Genomic DNA, 23836 nt, shown 5'->3' on the forward strand with positions numbered 1-23836 from the left:
ATTCAATTTTGTGATCTGCAATGTTTTACCATTTACCAGTAGGTAAATAAATAAACATAACATACCATATTTGTTACTACCCAACTTTAATCAACATACTTATTTCAACCATTTCTAGCTACACACAGAACACATTCTCTACCCTGCATAGTTGTTGTTTGCTGGGCTGCTGCCACAACGTGCTAGCTCAAATTAAAGCAACTAATATATATCTCCTAAAATATTTTTTATTTTTTTCAAAGCCAGCAAATTTAGAAATGATCATATCTGCACAAATAGATGCAAAAGAAGTGTTTTTAATTTATGTATAATTTCTTTGAATATCCTAAATACAACCACACGCTCATTCACACATACACATGCCACCTATTCATTTTTTTTGCTGCTTTTTTATTGAGCCTAGTTACTGTTTAACATCTCCACCCTGCTTTCAGTTTGTTTAGTAAATCGATCTAATGAGGCTGGTCTGACACCACCAAGTCTGTCCCAGATTGCCCTGAGTTTTACCAAACGAACCATAAACATGTCCACAGTTCTACAGTTGCTGACAAGATAACTAGAAGTTGTCCTTTCAATGAAAAGTTGTTACTGGCTGGGAAAAAGGTAAGAGCTGATGTTTTTTGTCTGAGGCATGATATAAGGGGCAGATGGAAACTGTGTTGTTATTATTTGTACATTGTTTTTAATGAGTGAGTAAGATTAAGCTAAACAGGAACATGCTTATAAGTTGATGAGTGCAGTGTGTTAGCCTTTGGACTTTGTGACATGAGCAGCGGTCATTCGTCATTTCATATTGTTATGTCCCACTTTACCTAATGTACTATGTAGTAAGTACGTCAAAGTGGGATATTTGATGCCTATAATGTGTACCAAAAATATTCTGCTATGTCTAAATCATGTAGCAAATTCTTGTAAGAAAATGCTGATGTACTAAAATAAGTAGTGACTTTATATTGACCTTAGTGTAGGTCAGCTTGACAAAAGCAGGCTAGTAGCAAGATATAATATATATAGGGTACATTTACTGCTTTAATGATGTAAATACTCATTTTATTTGGATATTTTGTTGTAAAGAGCTTTGAAACCGTTATGCATAATCTTTAAATATGAAATTGCAGACAAAATGTGTGAATATAATAATGTACTGTTTTTTTGTATGAACAGTAAATGTAATTAACCTTAGACAATAAAAGTAATTTAATCTTTGTTTTCTGTATGGACCAAAAAAAGGTTTGAACAAGAAAAGCAGCCAAATGGCTACAAGTTATTTAAGTGTAAACGTGTTTAAAAGCAAGTTTAAATGTTTTGACAATATATATATATATTTTTCTTCAAAAAGCACCAGGGATTTTAGTGTGACAAAATTAGCCTAATGGCCAGTTGTATAGTATGTCAAATACAGTATGATTTTTCTTGTTTACTAATTGAATTTTTTTTTTTAATAACCCAATTTAACTTTCACCCAGCTTTACAAATTGTCTATTAGTACACACTATTACATATATTAAGAAATTATTCATTTATTGATTCATGTAGGTAAATACACTACAGTGGGGGAAATAAGTATTTGATCCCCTGCTGATTTTGTAAATGTACCCCCTTACAAAGACTTGAACAGTCTATAATTTTTATGGAAGGTTTATTTTAACAGAGAGAGACAGAATATCAACAAAAAATCCAGAAAAAAACACATTAAATAAAAGTTATAAATTAATTTGTATTTAATTAAGGGAAATAAGTATTTGATCCCCTACCAACCAGCAAGAATTCTGACCCCCACAGACCGGTTATGTACCCATGAGGCACACAAATTAGTCCTGTCCCTGTATAAAAGACTCCTGTCACAGAATCAGTTTCTTCCATTCAAATCTCTCGACCACCATGGGCAAGACCAAAGAGCTATCAAAGGACATCAGGGACAAGATTGTAGACCTGCACAAGGCTGGAATAGGCTACAAGACCATCAGCAAGAAGCTTGGTGAGAAAGAGACCACTGTTGGTGCGATAATTCGAAAATGGAAGAAATACAAGATCACAGTCAATCACCCTCACTCTGGAGCTCCATGCAAGATCTCACCTGGTGGGGTAAGAATGATTCTGAGAAAGGTGAGGTCAGTCCAGAATTACACGGGAGGAGCTTGTCAATGATCTCAAGGGAGCTGGGAGCACAGTCACCAAGAAAACCATTAGTAACACACTTCACCGTAATGGATTGAGATCCTGCAGTGCCCGCAAAGTCCCTTTGCTCAAGAAGGCATACTCATGTACAGGCCCGTCTGAAGTTTGCCAATGAACACCTGAATGATTCAGAGAAAGCTTGGGAGAATGTGATATGGTCAGATGAGACCAAAATTGAGCTCTTTGGCATCAACTCCACTCGCCGTGTTTGGAGGCAAAGAAATGCCCGGTGGGGATGGTGTTCTTGGGGTCATATCCAGCATTTCTCTGCTCCCAGCTCCCTTGAGATCATTGACAAGCTCCTCCCGTGTAATTCTGGACTGACCTCACCTTTCTCAGAATCATTCTTACCCCACCAGGTGAGATCTTGCATGGAGCTCCAGAGTGAGGGTGATTGACTGTGATCTTGTATTTCTTCCATTTTCGAATGATCGTACCAACAGTGGTCTCTTTCTCACCAAGCTTCTTGCTGATGGTCTTGTAGCCCATTCCAGCCTTGTGCAGGTCTACAATCTTATCCCTGACGTCCTTTGATAGCTCTTTGGTCTTGCCCATGGTGGTCGAGAGATTTGAATGGAAGAAACTGATTCTGTGACAGGAGTCTTTTATACAGGGACAGGACTAATTTGTGTGCCTTTTGTGCACATAACCGGTCTGTGGGGGTCAGAATTCTTGCTGGTTTGTATACTTATTATAAATACAAATACTTATTTCCCTTAATTAAATACAAATTAATTTATAACTTTTATTTAATGTTTTTTTTCTGGATTTTTTGTTGATATTCTGTCTCTCTTTGTTAAAATAAACCTTCCATAAAAATTATAGACTGTTCAAGTCTTTGTAAGGGGGTAAAATTACAAAATCAGCAGGGGATCAAATACTTATTTTCCCCACTGTATATGGCCACATCCCTTTCCAAAACAATGGCCAATAATATGGAGTTTTTCCCTATTCCCAGGGAATTGGAGTGTGTCTGTGGGAATTTTTGCCAATTTAGTCAAAAAGCATTTTTAAGGTCAGGCACAGATATTGGACAAGAAGGCCTGACTCACTGGTGACATTTCAGTTCACCCCAATCTAATTGATTGACCATCCATCCATCCATCCATCCATCCATCCATCAATCCATCCTTCTAATGAACTAACGCAACCAGTATCCATCGAAGGGAATGCTGTGAAAGTTGTCAGGAGCTACAGATACCTAGGGGTGCAACTGGATGACAAACTGGACTGGTCAGTGAATACTGACACTCTATACAAAAAGGGACAGAGCTCTATTTTCTTAGAAGGTTAAGGTCCTTTAATGTATGCAACAAACTCCTGAATATGTTCTACCAATCTGTTGTAGCCAGTGTTCTTTTTTATGCGGTGCTGTGCTGGGGTGGCAGCATTAAAAAGAAAGACGAAGCAAGACTGGACAAACTGATTAGACGAGCTGGTGCAGTGGTAGGCATTGAACTGGAACCACTGGTAACAGTGGCAGAAAAGAGGACACTGTGTAAACTCTATTCTATCATGGACAATGTCAGTCACCCACTGTATACAGTGATTATTAAACAGAGGAGCATGTTTAGTGACAGGCTGCTGTCTCAGAGCTGCTCCACGGACAGGCTTAGAAAGTCATTCGTACCCAGAGCCATTAGGCTCTACAACTCCACCAGGTAGGGACGGCTGACTGTAGCTAAAGAGTGAGGGTTTCTAGTGTAGCCATGTGTGTACGTACTTGTATGCACTTGTATGCACTTGTGTGCATGTGCAGGTGTATATACAGTATATATATGTATGTATATATGTGTGTATGTATTTGCATATGTGTACATGAGTATATATGTGTATGTATTTGCATGTGTGTATATGTATGTATATGGGTGTATATGTGTATGTATATATTTGGCTATATTGGCCTCATTGTGCAATATTGTCACATGTCACTTTACTATTTAATAATTTAATAATTTAATTACTATTCAATTTTTACACTAGCAATATACCTCATGCATCATTACAGTTACCAGTTATTCATTTTATGTTAATCACAAGAAAGACTCGGTTCTATTTTTACTTTTCTGTTTGCTTTTGTTTTGTTTTGTACTGTTAATTATTTGTTGTATTATGCTACTGGGGCTTTAATTTCCTTCGGGATCAATAAAGTATCTATCTATCTATCTATCTATCTATCTATCTATCTATCTATCTATCTATCTATCTATCTATCTATCTATCTATCTATCTATCTATCTATCTATCTATCTATCTATCTATCTATCTCTAACTAATGTAGTAACTGGGATCTAAGGATGTGAATTGAATAGGGTTGTGTAGGAATCCAGAATACTTCCTCTTTTTTAAAATGAATTGCTTTTTCATTGTTTGGTTAAAGTATAACTTCCTTCATAGAACCTAAAGCTGTTTAGAAATATTTTCTTAGCTATATAATGTTTAAAAAATCATAGTTTGGAAAATAATGTAAAATTAATTCAACAACGACATGCTTGGTTTATGCTAACATGCAATATTAGTCAAGCTAGATTACAAGTAATGTACATATTTCTCACCTCTTTTTATGATTTTATCCCTAACATTTCACTAAAACCGCTTTAAGTTTTTATATAATGTTATATAGAACTGCTGATGTGGTTTAAATATTATTGTCTGTACTTTGCTCAAAAAATCTTTAATTTGTAATTTTTAACTCAACACAGTAACATGGCATGGTTATTAGAAACCAAAATAATCTTTCTAAAGTGCAATTTGCTGTTATTGCACATGATTACAAACGGTATGGGGAACTTTGCAACACACTGCCTTTGCCACAGCCTTCCAAAATATTAAGGTTTTACGATGTACTGTAATGCCTAACTGTTATGTTAATATGGTCACTCTCTTAAGTTGTTTATTTAACAATAAGCTTTATGATGGAAAAAACCTTACATTAGGCATTGACATTAGCCCAGGAATCAACCATTGAATGCCAGACATGTCTTGGCTCAGTTATATTTAGTAAGAAAAAAATTGTGCAAATGCAGTTTAAAATATTTATAGCTGGTTTTGAGTGTTAAGCTGAAGTACAAAAAATTACATATTGAAAAAGTGTTTAGATAAAGTACAGTGGTACAGTGACCATGTTAATTTGTGTTTAATATAATTTAGTTATTATTCCTGTGAGAACTGTTTGACAACATACATTCTTTATTGTGTCAGCCTGGGCCCACTAAAGATCAATTTAAATGAGTTATGATCTTCCATGATTCATTATGGTTGAATGGTAGTATGCCATCCTGTATTTGACCAAAACAAATATTTTTTTAAAATCCTGTGCATTTAAATGCTGTGGCATTGTCCCAAACTACAGCAAGTGAGACCTGCAATTTTTTAAAATGTTCAGCTGGGTTCTTTTGTGACCTTCTGGATGTGTCGTCAGTGCGTTCTTGGGGAAATTTAAGTAGGCCAACCAGTACTGTTAAAGGTTTTCTACCTTGTGGATAATCGCTCTTACTGTGGTTTGCTGCATTAGGGTTAGGTAGGGCTAAACAGGGTCAGGTTTGCTGCATTAGGGTCAGGTAGGGCTAAGATGCTGAAACAGCATTTGTCTTTCAGTAAATGAAATCATCCTTTAAAAAAAATTTAGTTTACTTGGACAATCTTTGTCTAATATCAAAAATAGTTTAATGATCTGAACCATATTAGTGTGACAAATATGCAACAATAAGTTATACTCGTCTGACTTAAAACCTATAGAAAATCTTGGAGGAGTTAATTGCCCATGAGAAATGGGCTAAGATTCTTCAGAAAACCCTGCCAGAAGCTGGCATCTGGCTATGCATAACATCTGCAGCAGGTAAAAACAGCAAAAAAGTGCTTTACTAAAAACTAAAGACATTTGTCATGAAGGGATAGAATATTTTGAGACTGCAGTATAGTTAAAAGTGGCATTTTGTTTTGAATTTAGAGAAACAACTTAGTTGGTTAGTTAAATTGTTCACTTGAGTGATGTACAACCCCAAATCAGAAAAAGCTGGGTCAGTATGGAAAATGCAAATAAAATAAAAATGCTGTGTTCCTTACATTTACGTTGACTTTTATTTAAATGCAGACAGTTTGAACCCAAGACATTTCATGTTTTGTCTGCTCAACTTAATTTCATTTATTAATAAACATCCATTCCTGTATTTCAGACCTGCAACACATTCCAAAAAAAGTTGGGACAGGGGACAATTTAGGGCCAGTAATGAGGTGATAAAACTAAATAATGATGTAATTCCAAACAGGTAATGTCAACAGGTGATTGTAATTATGGCTTGGTACAAAAGCAGCATTCAGGAAAGGCTAAGTCTTTGATGAGCAAACATGGCCAAGGATCTCTGGTTTGCGTGAGAAAATTATTGAAATGTTTAAAAACAACGTACCTCAAAGAAAGATTAAATGGGATTTGCATATTTCTCCCTCTACAGTACATAATATCATTAAACAATTCAAGGAATCGGGAAGAATTTCATTGGTGTAAAGACCAAGAGTGCAAGCTTAAGCTGAACGCCCGAGATCTTCCATCTCTCAGATGGCACTGCATCAAGAACTGTCACTCAACAATAGCTGATATAACCACATGGTTAAGGGATTACTTTGGCAAACCTTTGTCAAGCACTGCAATATGGAGTCACATTCACAAATGCCACTTAAAACTTTACTGTGCAAAAAAGGAAGCCTTATGTTAACCATGTCCAAAATAGTGCCAACTTCTCTGGGCTCGAAGGCATCTAGGATGGACCATCACACAGTGGAAACATGTATTGTGGTCAGATAAATCAGCACTCCAGGTCTTTAAATTTCCATTTAAAAAAAAAAAAAAAAAAAAAAAAAAAAAAAAAAAAAAAAAGCAGCACTTTGGTTCTAACAGGTTTTAGCAGATTTGTGTTCTTTGACTGTTGTTTTCCTAAACTTGAGAAATGAAATGTTCACTATAGAAGCACTTCTGTAAGTCGCTCTGGATAAGAGCGTCTGCTAAATGCTAAAAATGTAAATGTAAAATGTAAATGTAAAATAGTGCCAACTTCTCTGGGCTCGAAGGCATCTAGGATGGACCATCACACAGTGGAAACATGTATTGTGGTCAGATAAATCAGCACTCCAGGTCTTTAAATTTCCATTTAAAAAAAAAAAAAAAAAAAAAAAAAAAAAAAAAAAAAAAAAGCAGCACTTTGGTTCTAACAGGTTTTAGCAGATTTGTGTTCTTTGACTGTTGTTTTCCTAAACTTGAGAAATGAAATGTTCACTATAGAAGCACTTCTGTAAGTCGCTCTGGATAAGAGCGTCTGCTAAATGCTAAAAATGTAAATGTAAAATGTAAATGTAAATATTGGAAAAAATGGATGCTGTGTGCTCTGGACCAAAGAGGAAAGGTCTGTTATCCAGACTGTTATCAGCAACAAGTCCAAAAGCCAGGGTCTATTATGGTATGGGGCTGTGTCAGTGCCCTTGGCAAAGGTATCAATGCAGAAAAGTACATTGAGATTTTAGAGCAACATCTGCTGCCTTCAAGACGTCATCTTTTCCAGGGACATCCATGCATTTTTCAACGAGACAATGCAAAACCACATGCTGCACACATTACAAAGGCATGGCTGCGAAAGAAGAGGGTACGGGTACTGGACTGGCCTGCCTGCAGTCCTGACCTGTCCCCAATAGAGAATGTGTGGAGAATTTTGAAATGAAAAGTGCGACAACGACGACCCCGTACTGTTGCACATCTTAAGACATGGGAAGAATGGGACAAAATAAAACCTGAAACACTAAATTGCTTGATATCCTCAGTGCCAGAACATCTTTTAAGTGTGGTGAAAAGGAATGGCAACATTACAAAGTGGTAAATGCTTTACTGTCCCAGCTTTTCTGGGAATGTGTTGCAGGCCTGAAATGCAGAAATGGATGTTTATTAATAAATGAAATAAAGCTGACCAGACAAAACATGAAATATCTCAGGTTCATCCTGTCTGCAATGAAAAAAAAGTCAAAGTAAATGTAAGAAACTCTGTGTTTTTTATTATTTGCGATTTCCATGCTGTCCCAACTTTTTATTTTATTTGGGGTTGTATTGCAAACAGCTGGTTTGTAAATTTTGCAAAAAAACAAAAAACCCTAGTTTGCAAAGTGGGTTGGATAATTTTAACTGCAACTGTAACACCTTAAGGCTGAGATGTTTTTGTTCCTAGACCTTTACATGTCTGATAATGTAGTGTTATAACAGCACTTACAGTTTTCTGCCAGTCTCAGTCTGTCAGTCTGTGTTAAGATTGCATGAAAGTATGCTTGATTTTCAGTAACAGGTGTGGACTTATCTTCTCATTATATGGTGTGCGAGTAGTACTACACTAAAATCTATGATACAGCTATTTTTTTTTATATTTATTGAACAGATTTGAACACTATGACTCATTATGATATTACACATTTGTGAAGTCAAATAAGTTAAACTGTGTAGTGTAATACAAATACAAATCCTAAAATAGCTAATGCTGAATTCTTCCACTCTGTTTATTCCATCATTATGTAAATGACAGTGTTCTGTAGATTAGATTAAACTTTCTGTAGATTAGATTAAACTGTAGCTCTCAAATAGCTCAATATAACTAGATTTATCTCCTCATCCTTCTGATAAATTTTGGATAACAGGGCAGATAAGTTCAGCATATAATTTATTGTGTAAGGAGTTTTTAACAAGGCTCCTCCTTTAGTGAAGGACAAATCAGCACTCTGGAGTAATGGACACCCTTAGGTAACTCTAAACATTCTTTTTAATAGGCACTGTCCTGTTTCAGTACGAAAAAAGCTAAGCAGGGATGAAGTTTCCTTCAGTTCCTGAATCAAAATCTTTTCTGAACATGGATGTAGCTAATTATTGTGAGGGCCTGGATCTGACCTACAGCATGCTGGGCTTTGAGAATACTGACATGCTGTGTAGCGTAGGTGAGTTACATGACAACATAATATTAATTTTTGTACCCAAATCTTTTATCTGGTCTGTAAATAGGTCTTTTTTTTAGATTCGTTTTGTAAATGACAGAGGTCAGCACATTGGTGCAACTTGTTGTGTAGTCTGGGGGACCTGAATTTCATACTATTCTTTAGTCACTGTCTAAGCAGTTTAGGATAATATCTGCACAGGTGACACTGTCCACGATCATGGACTATGAGGCAAAAAACTCGACTGAAAGGTGAGCTTAAACGCAAAATGAATTTAGTTACTGGTAAAGTGCCCAAAAAACAGGAATAGTGTTATTTTTCTTCCAATGCAATGTAATGAAGTTGAAGGATATCAAAAACTTTACCTAATTATTAATTTTTAATATATTATAACTCAGCAGATTTTGTCGTATAAAAAACAACAAATTACCCTCAAAAGAGTCTTTTCACCACTCTGAGGCTATAACAGCTTTGCCCTTTTTGAAATGGCTTTTCAAAAGAACTTTGAGTGTGTCTGTAGGAATTTGTACCCTTTTAGTCAAATGAGCATTTTTAAGGCAATTCATACTGTCGGTCAGGGCTCTTTGTTAGCAAACTATGTTTTAATGGACCTTGTTTTGTGCATAGGAGCACAGTCCTGCTGGAACTTCACCAAACTGTTGCCACAATTATTTATTTTTTAATTGTTTTATTATTATTATTATTATTATTATTAATAATAATAATAATAATAATAATAATAATATACATTTTAATAAATTTATATATATTTTTTATTTTTTTGTATTTTACTTTATATTATATAATAATAATAACAATAATAATAATAATAACTGTACATGTCTTTAACAATTGAACTTTATTAGCACAGTCTGAGTATGTACTGTATGTGAGGCATCTTGGCAGGATTCATTTATCAATCATCAGATCTGATAGATGTTGAAAAATGTAATGACTGCTTTCCATCAGCTTTAAAAGCAAATTATAAGCCAACAACAATGGATGTCTTTTACATTAGCTTAAAATTCAACGAGAAGTTGCATAATGCTACATAACCACTTTATAGAAATGAGAATGTCTACTGCAATAGTGATAAAATGATTTACCAAGATTGTATGGTATTTTTACCATTTATGTTGTATGTCTCAAATTTTAGGTTAGATAAAGGTTAGATTTTAAACACCCTTTGTCCTGCATTATTCACTTGTATGTTTGTGAGGAGTCATAGCGTGATGACTTTTTTTTATATAAGCTACTTGTTTGTCATTAACTAGATTGGAAGTTATCTATACAGTTTGGCACAGGGCATCCACTTTCTCAGATAATGATAGTGGTAATAAAATAACCCAAACATAAGTATTTAAAAACATGTCATCACAGTTTAACACTTTAAATAAGGAGACCTAATATATATAGTTACTTGAAAAAAAACATTTATTTCATTTAGTCCCAACATATACAGTATCTCACAAAAGTGAGTACACCCCTCACATTTTTGCAAATATTTTATTATATCTTTTCATGGGAAAACACTATAGAAATTAAACTTGGATATAACTTAGAGTAGTCAGTGTACAGCTTGTATAGCAGTGTAGATTTACTGTCTTCTGAAAATAACTCAACACACAGCCATTAATGTCTAAATAGCTGGCGTGAGTACACCCCACAGTGAACATGTCCAAATTGTGCCCAAATGTGTCGTTGTCCCTCCCTGGTGTCATGTGTCAAGGTCCTAGGTGTGAATGGGGAGCAGGGCTGTAAAATTTGGTGTTTTGGGTACAATTCTCTCATACTAGCCACTGGATATTCAACATGGCACCTCATGGCAAAGAACTCTCTGAGGATGTGAGAAATAGAATTGTTGCTCTCCACAAAGATGGCCTAGGCTATGAGAAGATTGCTAACACCCTAAACTGAGCTACAGCACGGTGGCCATGGTCATACAGCAGTTTTTCAGGACAGGTTCCACTCAGAACAGGCTTCGCCCGGGTCGACCAAAGAAGTTGAGTCCACGTGTTCAGCGTCATATCCAGAGGTTGGCTTTAAAAAATAGACACATGAGTGCTGCCAGCATTGCTGTTAAAGAAGTGGGAGGTCAGCCTGTCAGTGCTCAGACCATACGCCGCACACTGCATCAGCTCGGTCTGCATGGTCGTCATCCCAGAAGGAAGGTGACGCACAAGAAAACCCGCAAACAGTTTGCTGAAGACAAGCAGTCCAAGAACATGGATTACTGAAATGCCCTGTGGTCTGACGAGACCAAGATAAACCTGTTTGGCTCAGATGGTGTCCAGCATGTGTGGCGGCACCCTGGTAAGGAGTACCAAGACAATTGGCTCTTGCCTACAGTCAAGCATGGTGGTGTTAGGCTGCATGAGTGCTGCCGGCACTGGGGAGCTGCGGTTCATTGAGGGAAACATGAATTCCAACATGTACTGTGACATTCTGAAGCAGAGCATGATCCCCTCCCTTCAAAAACTTGGCCGCATGGCAGTTTTCCAACACGATAAAGACCACAAACACACCTCCAAAATGACAGCTGCCTTGCTGAGGAAGCTGAAGGTAAAGGTGATGGACTAAACCCAATTGAGCACCTGTGGGGCATCCTCAAGTGGAAGGTGGAGGAGTTCAAGGTGTCTAACATCCACCAGCTCTGTGATGTCATCATGGAGGAGTGGAAGAGGATTCCAGTAGCAATCTGTGCAGCTCTGGTGAATTCCATGCCCAAGAGGGTTAAGGCAGTGCTAGATAATAATGGTGGTCAAACAAAATATTGACACTTTGGGCACAATTTGGACATGTTCACTGTGGGGTGTACTCACTTTTGTGAGATACTGTATATAAATGCTATGACCTCTGCGTTCGCTCAGGGCTCGAAAATCATCTCTCGATCGCTATGTGAACTGTACCGATCGCTCGCTGTTCACTGTGGACCTGTCGGCGACTGAAAAATCACATAGTGTGAAAAGTGTTGCAAATCAGGTTGTGACTGGCAGGGGCGGTGGGTAGCACTGTCACCTTACAGCAAGAAGGTCCTAGGTTCAGTCCCCAGGTGGGGCGATCCAGGTCCTTTCTGTGTGGAGTTTGCATGTTCTGCTTGTGTTTCCAATTTCCTACCACACTCCAAAGACCTGTGAATTGATGAATCTTGTGTATCGAGTAACTACCTGTTCTGTCATCAATGTAACCAAAGTGTGTAAAACATGATGTTAAAATCCTAATAAATAAATAAATAAATAAATTAAATAAATAAATAAATAAATAAATAAATAAATACATACATACATACATACATACATACATACATAAATAAATAAATAAATAAATACATAAATAAATAAATAAATAAATAAATAAATAAATAAATAAATAAATAAATAAATAAATAAATAAATAAATAAATAAATGTGACTGGCAGTATGTGTGGTGTCGACCTCCAGCCAAAGAGAACTCAGGATACAGAGGGGAAACTCAGGGGAGAAGTTGTAAATGTATTGGGTTAACATGCATTTTTGAACATGGTATCATTATACCCCTTGTCAATTCTTGCGTGTGTTTTTGTGCAAAATGTAGTTTGGGATTTCTCCTGGTGAACGATTATGTACTGTGTGACCCCCTGTTGCCGACCAATTGTGTAGTGTGTAAACCACAACGACTTAAAAGACTACCGATTACAAGAGATCAAGTTGTGTAGTGTGAACTTAGCATTAGACTGCTGCGCCACCTCAGCACCCTTTTTCTTTATTATTTGTTCATTTTAAATATGTGATTTGCCAATATGTGTATCGATTTGTGTTTGTATTTGTAAATGTGCATGTATGTGCTTACAAGGTACAAGACTTTTGTACATTTTGGATAGTTTTTACATTGATTTACATTTGCTGTTGCCACCATCTACTGCTTTTTCTTAAAACTGAGAGCATTCAATGTAATGAACTCTATAAACAGTCAGAAACTAACTGACATGGTAAACCTGCTTTTATGGGTGGTATTCATTTTTAATCGTTTTATTCTCAAACAAGGAAGGATCAGATTGGGAATATGGTGAAGTGAAAGAGATGACTTTCAGTGCATCAAAATTCAATGACTGGATGTCAAACTACATTGAATATGTGTCTGTGAGATAAAACATGCAGGCTAAATCCTAATTAAGTCTGTTCTGCATTAAAGACAGATTTCATTGAGCCCAGATGCATAAAAGACTTTGGTACCCCTGCTGGAATTATTTTGTTGAATTGTTATGATTTTGGATGCACAAAGGAATGATTGATTCCTCTCCTGTCTGAAGGTGAACAGAGGGATGCCGATCCTGATTTCACAAGAGGGTTGTGAAACAGAGAGCCGAGCACCCTTTGTTCACTTATGCAGAACTTTTTTGTCATCTCATTACCAGATTGAGAGACAGCAGGACAGGCTGAGGTGTGATAGATGCTTAACAGACACTGCTAACCTCAAGGCTCTGCTAACTGGTCCCTATTTAGATGACTTGCTTAGCTGTTGAAGGTAAAGTGGACTCCTGGTTTCAACTGATTTCAATTTTGGTGGAATATATTAGGCTGGTAATTGTGGATCTGTGGGTCCAAACAAATGAAGTCATGGGGTTTTTAGTACTGGCAAAACACACAAGCTGTTTTTTGAACTCATTGTTTAACCACCCAACCATCTCTGAACTTGTCAGTGCTAACAATACACCAACATGTAAGTTGTTTTAAATGTAAAGTGGCCTACTGATGTATGTGAAGTGATGGTTGCTGTTTGCTGTGTGATCTTCAGAAAGCATGCCAACAGAGCCCAGCATCAGCCAGGGGGATAGTGATATGAGCTCCAACTGTGCTATCTGCGGGGACAAGGCCACAGGGAAGCATTACGGAGCATCCAGCTGTGATGGCTGCAAGGGATTTTTTCGCAGAAGCATCAGAAAAAGCCATATCTACTCATGCAGGTGGAAGATTCTCCATCACTAAAACTGTTAACCCATATCACATCCTTGTGTTAAGAATATTTTATGTGTGGTGTTATTTAGTCAAGACCCTTAAAAAGAAATTAAGGAGTCAAATGTATAAATATACGCATACCAGCTATCAACTATTTTACGGATTACCTGCCTCTTATTAATTGGAACAGGCCAAGAATCCATCCCTAAAGAGTAGGCATTTCACATTTTGCGTGGTTTTGTGAGAAAAATGGAGTACCATTGCATGCAGAAAACATGCACAACTCTTTACAGACAGTAAACACAGGCAGTTTAAATTGATTTTCCAGTTTCTTTGTTGCCAACCTGAGTGAGGGCTAACATGCTTTGTTTGATATACATGAAAGGGCTACTGGACTAGTAATTTAGAGGCTGATGATTGCCTGGTTGCCACTGTTGGGCCCTTGAGCAAGGTCTTTAAATCTAAGTTGCTTGGATTGGTTTAAAAAAATTTGTCCAGTAAATGTAATGTAAGTCAATCACCACTGTGTAAATTTAGTTATGCCCACATGTACTGAAGATTGGCTAGAATCCTTCCCACAATTAGAGCAGGTTTCTTTAGACTCCTATTTAGAGATGTCCATGATATTGTCAAGCTTGTAATCAGCTGGCGATCATTGTTATTAAGAACCATCAAGTCGATTCCGACACCTAGCAACCATATGGATAATGTTTCTCCAGGATATTCTCTCTTCTGTTTAGATCTTTAACCAACCCTCAGTTCTCGATGGAACACCCTTTTGAGTTCCCAATGGTTTAATCATCTTGTAACCCAAATAAAAAAACTATTCTGCTACTTTAAATACTACATCATTTATTTTCTATGTTTTTTTGCTGTACATGTGCATGTGCATAAATGAGAGGAATGAGAGTGATTAAGTTGCGGAGTTGAGGTGATAAAGGTAGATGAGGTTAAATACTTATGGTTGAATGTACAAAGTAATTGAGAGTGTGGTAGAGAAGAAGAAAGTGAAGGTAGGGTGGCAAAAAGTGTCAGGGTGTCTGCCAGAGTAAAAAGGAAAGTTTTCAAAACAGTTGTGAGGCTGTTATATGGCTTGGAGGCAGTGGCACTGTCTAAAAGACAGGAGAGAGAGAGCTGGAGGTGGCAGTGATGAAGATGCTGAGATTCTTACTGGGAGTGACATAATTGGCTTTTGGCCATAATTCCGAAAAGTATGTTTGGTGCTAAAACAACACTGTGTCTCATCAAAAGAGCACCATACCCAGAGTAAAGCATGGTAGTGGTGCTTTGGGTCTTTTTTCTTCTTCTGCAACCATGAATTTCTATTCCTGAAGGAGAATGTCCACTCGTCAGTTGAGCTATGCAGCAGGACAATGATTCCAAGCACACAAGCAAATCCACCTCTGAATGGCTCAAAATAAACAAAATGAAGGTTTTGGACTGGCTGACTTAAAGCCCTGATTTGAATATCATTTAGATGTTGTGGCAAGACCATCATGGCCCTTTTGCTCAAAATCATGCTCAAACCCTCCAACGTAGCTGAATTACATCACTTCTGCAAAGAAGATTTTGTCAAAAATCCTCCACAGCAATGTCAAAGGCTCGTCACAAGTTATTGGAAACATTTGGTTCTAGCTGTCACAGCTAAGTGTGGAACAACCAGCTATTAGGTTTAGGTTTACTTTTTTTTAAACATAGCTGATATAGGTTTTAAATAAACCTTTATCTTCAATAAATGGAATGATCAATTAATAGCAGAATTTTGTGTTTTCTTGTGTTGCCCTTTTTTTGTATTAAAATAAGAAGTTCTGAAACATTTAAATGTGACAAATTAGCAAAAATAGAAGAAAAGCAAAATAAATATTTATCTATTTATAATAGAGTCTGTCTGACTACTTCCACTTCCACTCACTTTTTAATTTGGAAAACATTACTGTTTGGGCATCACAACCTTCAGGGTAATCACACCCTAAAATTCAGAGGTGTCCAATGTCATCTATAAATGCCCAGTGTGGCTTCAGCTTTTATACCTAAAGCCCACACATCTTATTTAACTTGTTTAATCCATTGGTCTTGGTGTTCAAAATTGTCTTATATATTTAAAATATTTTTATAACAGGTTCAGTCGTCAGTGTGTTATTGACAAAGACAAGAGGAATCAGTGCCGTTTCTGCAGACTTCACAAATGCTTCCGGGCTGGAATGAGGAAAGAAGGTATAATAAAATTTCACGATAAGTATCTGACATCTAAAAATAAAAAATTTAATGAAGAAGTGTGCCAATTTGACAGCGATAAACAAAAAAGAGAAACAGCACTGTAAAAAGAGTTAGCACTGAAGCAGGTTAACCATAAAAACAAGCACTGGATACACAAGGAATGTGTGACTTATTGTATGGATAACCTTGACTTGTGCTTTTATGACGGGTGATCATGTGCTTTCTACCTCACTTTCCGTGCATGCATGTTGTTAAAGATGGCGATGGGTTAAAGTTTTACCCTCCCCAGTTTCTTGTTCAGACTAGTTTTCCTAAGATTCAGAATGAAAAGCAAACATGCTGTGAAGGTTATGCAGTTACACTATTTTGTACTGGAAATTATGTTCACTTTTTGCTTTTTTTCAACTTGTAAAACATTATACTTTATTATATACTATACTTTAGTATAGTATATACTTTATTATATACTATACTATATTATAACATTATACTTTCTCTAATACTTGAAATTATCTGTAAGTAAAAGGTAAAAGTGACAAAAGTGCACATATTTATTTCTTGTCTAAATTAAAGTATATACTCACCCAAATGACCTGGCAAAGGTTCTCAGCATGCTGAAATCTGTGTCGTAACAGGTTACTTTTAATGGTTCAAATTTTTTGTTTTACGCCCCTGCCGCTTCAGTATTACCTGTCCCTGTACTGTCTTGAGGTTCTTTGGACTCGTGTGCAGTTGATGATGACCTCCTAGTCCATGATTTATCTATTTCTCATGGTCGTCTCTCAAACTTTCTGATTTTGGTCAATCTGCTGTCTTTGTTGTCATGTCGCACTAAACGTGAATCTCATGATTTAGTTTCTCTTTTCAATTAATTTAAAGAACTGTTTTCAGACATTCCTCGTTAAACTCGCATATTAGATGGATGGATGTACAGGATCACCCATCTATTAAACAACATGCATAAATGGGTAATCCAACAAAGTGAGCACTTATACATCTGTTAGACAGTGGTGTTGCCACTCTAAATTCAAGCACATTGAGTTCACCTTGTCTGCTAATTCCTAAAGCTGAAAATACTGTTTTCGTACAGACTACAGGAAATTAATTACCATTACCTAGGCTAACTTATTTTCTTTCTCCTTGTATTGCTGAATGTGTTGATAGCATAGGTTTAGCCAAGTTCAGATATTTCTGCCTTTGTCACACCTGCTGCATTTCTGCAGCATACAGTAATGGCCTTCTGTGGCGGAATTCAATGTCTGATTAACCAGGTCCTGGTTTTAATGTCTGATTAACCCAACCTTATGCTCAGCCTGAGATTGTAAGGCATATCTGGATGATGTGAGTATTTATTCACGAACTTGGCAAGATCACATTTTCACACTTTTCACACTCATACTCTAAACCTAGGTAAATGTAAATTTGGAAAAGCTACCGTTTGGTACCGTTTCTTGATAAAGACATAGGTCAAGATCAGGTCAGACCAATCAAGGAAAAAGTTGGACTGATTTCTGAGTTCCCTCTACCAACTATGCACTGTGAAATGCATAGGTTTTTGGGTATGGCTGTCAAATTTTTTTGTAAGAGTTAAGTTTTTTTTGTAATTTTTTTTACTTCTGTTGCACTGCTTACAAATGAACTTGGTCCATCTTGTAACTTTGGCATTTGGACTGCCAACGTTCTCTCAAAAATATAAAAGCAGTGTCATGTAGCCCCCCTTTTACTCGCTGCTACTAAATTTGGCCATTTCTTTATACTTACATTGGTAATATCAGTACAGTATTTTTAGGTTTATGTGGGATCCACTACAAACAGGGTGGTGGCTGATGATTTGTCTCACATGTGAAATATTTCATTTTACATACCTGCATAGACATATTTTTGTTTTGGCATGTTCCTTTCTTTTTTTTTTCTTTTTTCCTCTCCTACCTGTGCACTAAGTTTGTAGTTGCCAAGATGTCACGTATGGGATGCTTACTGGTAGACCAACAACAATATCATCCAAAGAGATGCTGACAGCTAATGGTGACTAACTGCCTCACTGCGCTTGCGTAACATTATGACCACCTCCTTGTTTCTACACTCACTGTCCATTTTATCAGCTCCACTTACCATATAGGAGCACTTCGTAGTTCTACAATTACTGACTGAATGCTGACTGAAATAGTTCTCTGCATCCCTCTTTGGCTTGCTTTCACCCTGTTCTTCAATGGTCAGGACCCCCACAGGGCCACCACAGAGCAGGTATTATTTAGGTGGTGAATCATTCTTGAATGGATCTATTTTTGAAGAACATGGTGAAAGTTGGCTAAAAATGTATGTAGTTAAATATATGGGCTACAGTCAGTAATTGTAGGACTACAAAGTGCTTCTATATAGTGGAGAATATATATATATATATATATATATATATATTGATCAGCCATAACATTAAAACTACCTCCTTGTTTCTACATTTACTGTCCATTTTATCAGCTCCACTTACCATATAGAAGCACTTTGTAGTTCTACAGTTACTAACTGTAGTCCATCTGTTTCTTCTGTTTCTCTGCATGCTTTGGTAGCATGGTCTGTACCCTGCAACCTTCAAGTCACTATTCTTGCTTGTCTTGATCCTCCACCCACCCTTCATACATTTCAGTCTCTCACTGTCTTCAAAAGATGATTAAAGACCCACCTCTTTACTGAGCACTTAAACTGAGCAATATTTGTACCCCTGGACTGTTGTCTACTTAAACTAGAGTGGGAAAATTATTACTGTGGAAGCACTTCTGTAAGTCGAAAATGTAAATGCATGGTTATTAATTAGGCTAATCCGGGACACATTTTGTGTGTTATGCAGCTGTGCAAAATGAAAGGGATCGTATCAGCTCCAGAAGAAGTGTACCTGACTCACATGACCTTCCACCTATAACTATACTGGCACAGGCAGAGTCACTTTCACAACAGGTTGGCTTCTCATTGTACAGATATGCCTTTTATGTTGTACATTAACATGTGTTCCTAAGTTTATGGTTATTACAGCGGAAACAACTTTACTTGACCTAAAGTATATGTACATAATTTCTAATATTGTCCATAAACATATAGTGTACTAGGGTGAGCCCTAGACTTATTGCTCAATGTCAAAACCTCACCTTAAAAATTTCTTTAAAATTACAAGCGTTTAATTCCCCACAGCCATGTTTCAAAACCTACAAGAAAGCTTTACTAACAGATTGGATGCTAAAATAGCAGCAAATAAAGACAAACTACATATTAATAACCATAGTTTGAAATGACAGTGGCATATAACAATGGTATATGAATGTTATGTTTGGATGTCCACATATTTCTGGCCATTAAGCTATTTAAGTTTAATAAGAAAGTCACACAGTCCGTCTGTGACATTCCCAACAGACTCTAATTGTCCTTAAAGCTGATTAAAGAAGAACTCTCATTAGAACAAAACCTCTCTAGAACATTTTAGTTATGCTCGGTTGATGATCATGATAAGAGACTGCATCTGTAATTTTGAATTAAGTCTCTGCTCGAGCATCAGTTAATGTCATCAACATTTCCAATCATCCGCATGACTACTTATTAAGGTTTACTTTGCAAGGCAACAGCTTGTGTAATAATAAATGCTTTTAATGTGCTAACTTCCTCTTTGTGTAGATTAGTGTTGCCAGACCGGCAAGCTCCACCATTATCTCAGAGAAGAAATCAGCTACCATATTGGACGTGTGCGAGTCTATAAAGCAACAGCTGCTTGCTCTGGTAGAATGGGCTAAATATATCCCGGCCTTCGGCGAACTGCCTCTTGATGACCAGGTAATGGCCAAACTGCCAGTGCTAATTGGGGAGGCACTTGGCTTAAATTGCAGGCCCTTTAGGCTTGAGCTCAATATTTGCTATTCACATGACTGACTCAATTTATCCCTGCATTCAGCTTACTATTTGGGCTGTGTGTTTTGTGGAGAATTTTTGTATTTTTGATTCATTGTTATTGTATTGATTTAACATATGTATTGCAGACTTCTTGAATGATTGTTTTTTGAAATGAACTAAATGTTCAGGCAGTTTTCTAACTGTTTCAATTCTGTAGGTCAGTTTATTACGAGCGCATGCCGGGGAACATCTTCTGCTTGGACTTGCCAAGAGGTCAATGCCATACAAAGACATCTTGCTGCTCGGTGACTATTGATTAAATTGAATATTGGTCAGGATCAAGTTTTTAAAGCCCCAGTATGTGCCAATTAGCCACAATCACAAATATGTCTAATTGCTTTTTCCACAGGTAATGGCTTTATTATTCACAGAAACAGTCCTGAGGCAGAGATTAGCAAAGTGGCTAACCGTGTTCTGGATGAATTGGTCTTACCCTTCCAAGACATCCAAATTGATGATAATGAATATGCAGCTTTAAAAGCCATTGTTTTCTTCGACCCTGGTATGTGTGTGAATACAAAGGTATTTGTATGTAGGAACACAAAGCCAACAAATAAATGTACCAACCCAATTCCAAAATTCCAAAAAAACTGTGTGATCGTACAATTTAAATAAACACAGGCAGCAATGATTTGCAAATTTTTTACATATTTTAAATTGAAAACAGGAAAGAAGACAAAACCAGTAAACAGACTTTTTTGTATACACAGAATTAATATACAAATTTGCTACCAAAGGTTCTTAAAACCAAAACATTTATTTTCTCTTCTTTCCTTTGCACAAGAAAAAGTTTAAAACATTGAATTTAAATGGATTGCTCATTCTTCAAAGATATTGACACAGTTTGGGCAAATCTATTGTTACCCTCAGAAAATTATAATTCATAATTATATAATCAGTAATTAAGTTAATTACTGATTGGTGATCATTTGGATATGGTCTGGACATGGTCACAGGCTCAAGCTGGCCCAAAATTGAACAGATAGATTGGTTGAATAGTTAAGAAATATCCAGGATAATGTTTTGAAGTTGTTTTGCTGCCTAAGGGACTGAGTGGCCACTGTTGCAGGTCATGGGTCGTCCAGCAGGATAATGACAAAGCATGCAAAGCACCCAAGAAAGGATGGGGAAAAATAGAAGTTGCCTACTATGAGTCCTGATCTGAATCCTATTGAACATTTGTGGAAAGAGCTAAAAGGCATGGAGTCAAACTAGCAGCAGAAAATTGCAAAAACCTTATTTAAAATTACAAAAAACATGCACTCTGGATTTAGAAAATATTGCGATTGCTTGACTTTTTGTACACTTTTGGTTGTGGTTTTGAGTTTTAATTGGAATAGGATTCATTTTTACCCATCACCTTTTAATCACCTATGACATGTAAAAAATATGTTTAAGATTTTTGAAAATGTATTACCAATCAAAAACAAATCTCTTACTTACAAACTTATTCAGACCCTTTTCTGTGGACCTCCACTGTTTGCTTTAATTATCTTTGAGCTGTGTCCAGAACTCAGTTGGGGTCCACCTATAGCAATTTGAATGTACAGTAGTTGCCACTGTTGAGTAAATGGCATATTTAAGCAAGAAGGGAGTTTGCCAAATGGCATGTAAACTGGAAACATGAGGAAAAGATTCTCTGGTCTGATAAGATGAAAAATCTTGGAGCAGGAGAGTAAGCAATATGTTTTGTAAAAAACAGGCACTGCTCATTACCTTGCTAACACCATACCTACAGTAAGACAGCTGTCACAAAAAGGGAAAAAAGGGAAAAAAAATCAGAAAAACAACTACACACGAGATGAAAAACAAAGATGATCCAAGGAGAAACACAATTCTTAGATTAGATAAACAGTGAATAAATCAGATAATTCTTATAATACTCTTAGACTTAATAATTATTGGAACAGCAAGGAAAAACCTCAGACAATTCTTAGATTACTAAACAACCAATAACTGGAATAATTCTTAGGACAGTATGCAACATAGGGGAATTTATTTATTTGTTTATTAAAATTTTAACTTCATGTTTTACACACTTTTGGCTACATTCCTGACAGAACAGGTATTTACTCGTTATACAAGATTCATCAGTTTACGAATTTAATGTCAAACTCAATCACAGACAATTTTGTATCTTCAATTCACCTCACTTGAATGTCTTTTAAACTGTACTTTGGAAACCGGAGCTCCAGGAGGAAACCCCACCTGGGGATGGAACCCCGGACCTTCTTACTGTAAAGCGACAGTGCTACCGTGCCGCCCGCAACATAGAGGAACAATGCACATAGGAACAGAAAGCAGGGTAACACGAGGACAAAGAGACCAAGCAGAAATATAGACAAGCAAACAGGAATGCACTGAACTAACCCAAAGCTAATGCTAACTACAAAGAGACTGGCAAGAGGTCCCTATAATAATCTAAACACAAACTCTAAACACACAAGTGCTAAACCCTATGGAAACGCTAAGCTAAGGCTAACTACAAAGACATAGATACAGAAGAAAAGGAACAAGGCTAAAGAAGAGGAGAAGCAAGACAGGATTATGGACAGAAACCAGGGCAGAGACACAGAGTGGAACAAGAGCATTTTTTACAAAAAACAAGAACCAAAGGAACAGCAGAATCATGGACAAAGTCAGAAAGACATGGTCAGAATCAGGGATATGATTGGAGCTCACAGACAACCTGAATAAAACACAGGAGGCGCTAAATACACTAACCAATGATTAACAAAAAAGGTACATCTATGGGAAATGAACAAGGAGACCAATGAGAGGTAAGGGCCGGAGACAAAGAAGACATGAGACTACAACAAAAACAGTGAGTTCAAGAACAGAGTGACAAGCAGAAACTGAATGTTACAGTTCCCCATGTTACAGTTTATGTTTAAGTGTTAAATCCTGACATGCACAAACTGTTAAGGGTGGAGGTCCTGACCCTGGGGGGCAAACTCAACATTACTTGGTCTGATGGAAGGCTGAAGTGCCAACAGAGGACAGAACAGGGCCAAGGAGCTGGTCAGGGATGGCTCAGGGTCTAGGAAACAGCAAAGAGTCTGAGGAGCTGCCTGAACACAGCAGTAGTTCTGGAAAGCCATCAGGACATGACAGGAGTTCTGGAGAGCCACCTGAAGTCTGTGGTAATAAGACCTTCAGAGAGCCGACTGTAATCTGTGGTGGCGAGACCCCCAGAAAGCAAACTGAAGTCTGCTGTGGCAAGGACCCTGGGGAGCCGACTAAAGTCTGCAGGATGACAAGGGGACTGACTGGGCACAAACTCAGACAATTCTTAGATAAGATAAACAATGAACAACAAGGTAATTCTTGGACTATTCTTTGACTCAATCATTCCTAGAACAACAAAGGTAAACTTAGATAATAGATTAGATTATACAGTGGGGCCAAAAAGTATTTAGTCAGCCACTGATTGTGCAAGTTCTCCTACTTAGAAAGATGAGAGAGGTCTGTAATTTTCATCATAGGTACACTTCAACTATGAGAGACAAAATGAGAAAAAAAAATCCAGGAAATCACAGGATTTTTAAAGAATTTATTAGTAAATTATGGTGGAAAATAAGTTTTTGGTCAATAACAAACAAGCAAGATTTCTGGCTCTC

The 23836-nt window shown here is 36.9% G+C and overlaps 1 protein-coding gene across 3 annotated transcripts in view; it reads left to right on the forward strand.

Annotated features, from left to right (window-relative positions):
• Window positions 1–485: 485 nt before the first annotated feature.
• Window positions 486–23836, forward strand: part of hnf4g (hepatocyte nuclear factor 4, gamma) — a 29530-nt gene continuing 6179 nt past the window's right edge. Inside the window, exons 1-8 of one of the 3 annotated variants that reach the window (XM_062985548.1) lie at window positions 486–603; window positions 8974–9138; window positions 13909–14077; window positions 16189–16283; window positions 19129–19235; window positions 19944–20099; window positions 20374–20461; window positions 20566–20718. In XM_062985548.1, the coding sequence (XP_062841618.1) occupies window positions 9012–9138; window positions 13909–14077; window positions 16189–16283; window positions 19129–19235; window positions 19944–20099; window positions 20374–20461; window positions 20566–20718 (895 nt within the window). In that variant the 5' untranslated portion in view covers window positions 486–603; window positions 8974–9011. Of the gene's footprint in view, window positions 604–8973; window positions 9139–13528; window positions 13639–13908; window positions 14078–16188; window positions 16284–19128; window positions 19236–19943; window positions 20100–20373; window positions 20462–20565; window positions 20719–23836 lie in introns of all 3 variants that reach the window. The other 2 variants (XM_062985550.1, XM_062985551.1) reach the window with 2 other exon arrangements.

This window comes from Trichomycterus rosablanca, chromosome 23, assembly GCF_030014385.1.
Source record: "Trichomycterus rosablanca isolate fTriRos1 chromosome 23, fTriRos1.hap1, whole genome shotgun sequence".
Classification (NCBI taxonomy): domain Eukaryota; kingdom Metazoa; phylum Chordata; class Actinopteri; order Siluriformes; family Trichomycteridae; genus Trichomycterus; species Trichomycterus rosablanca.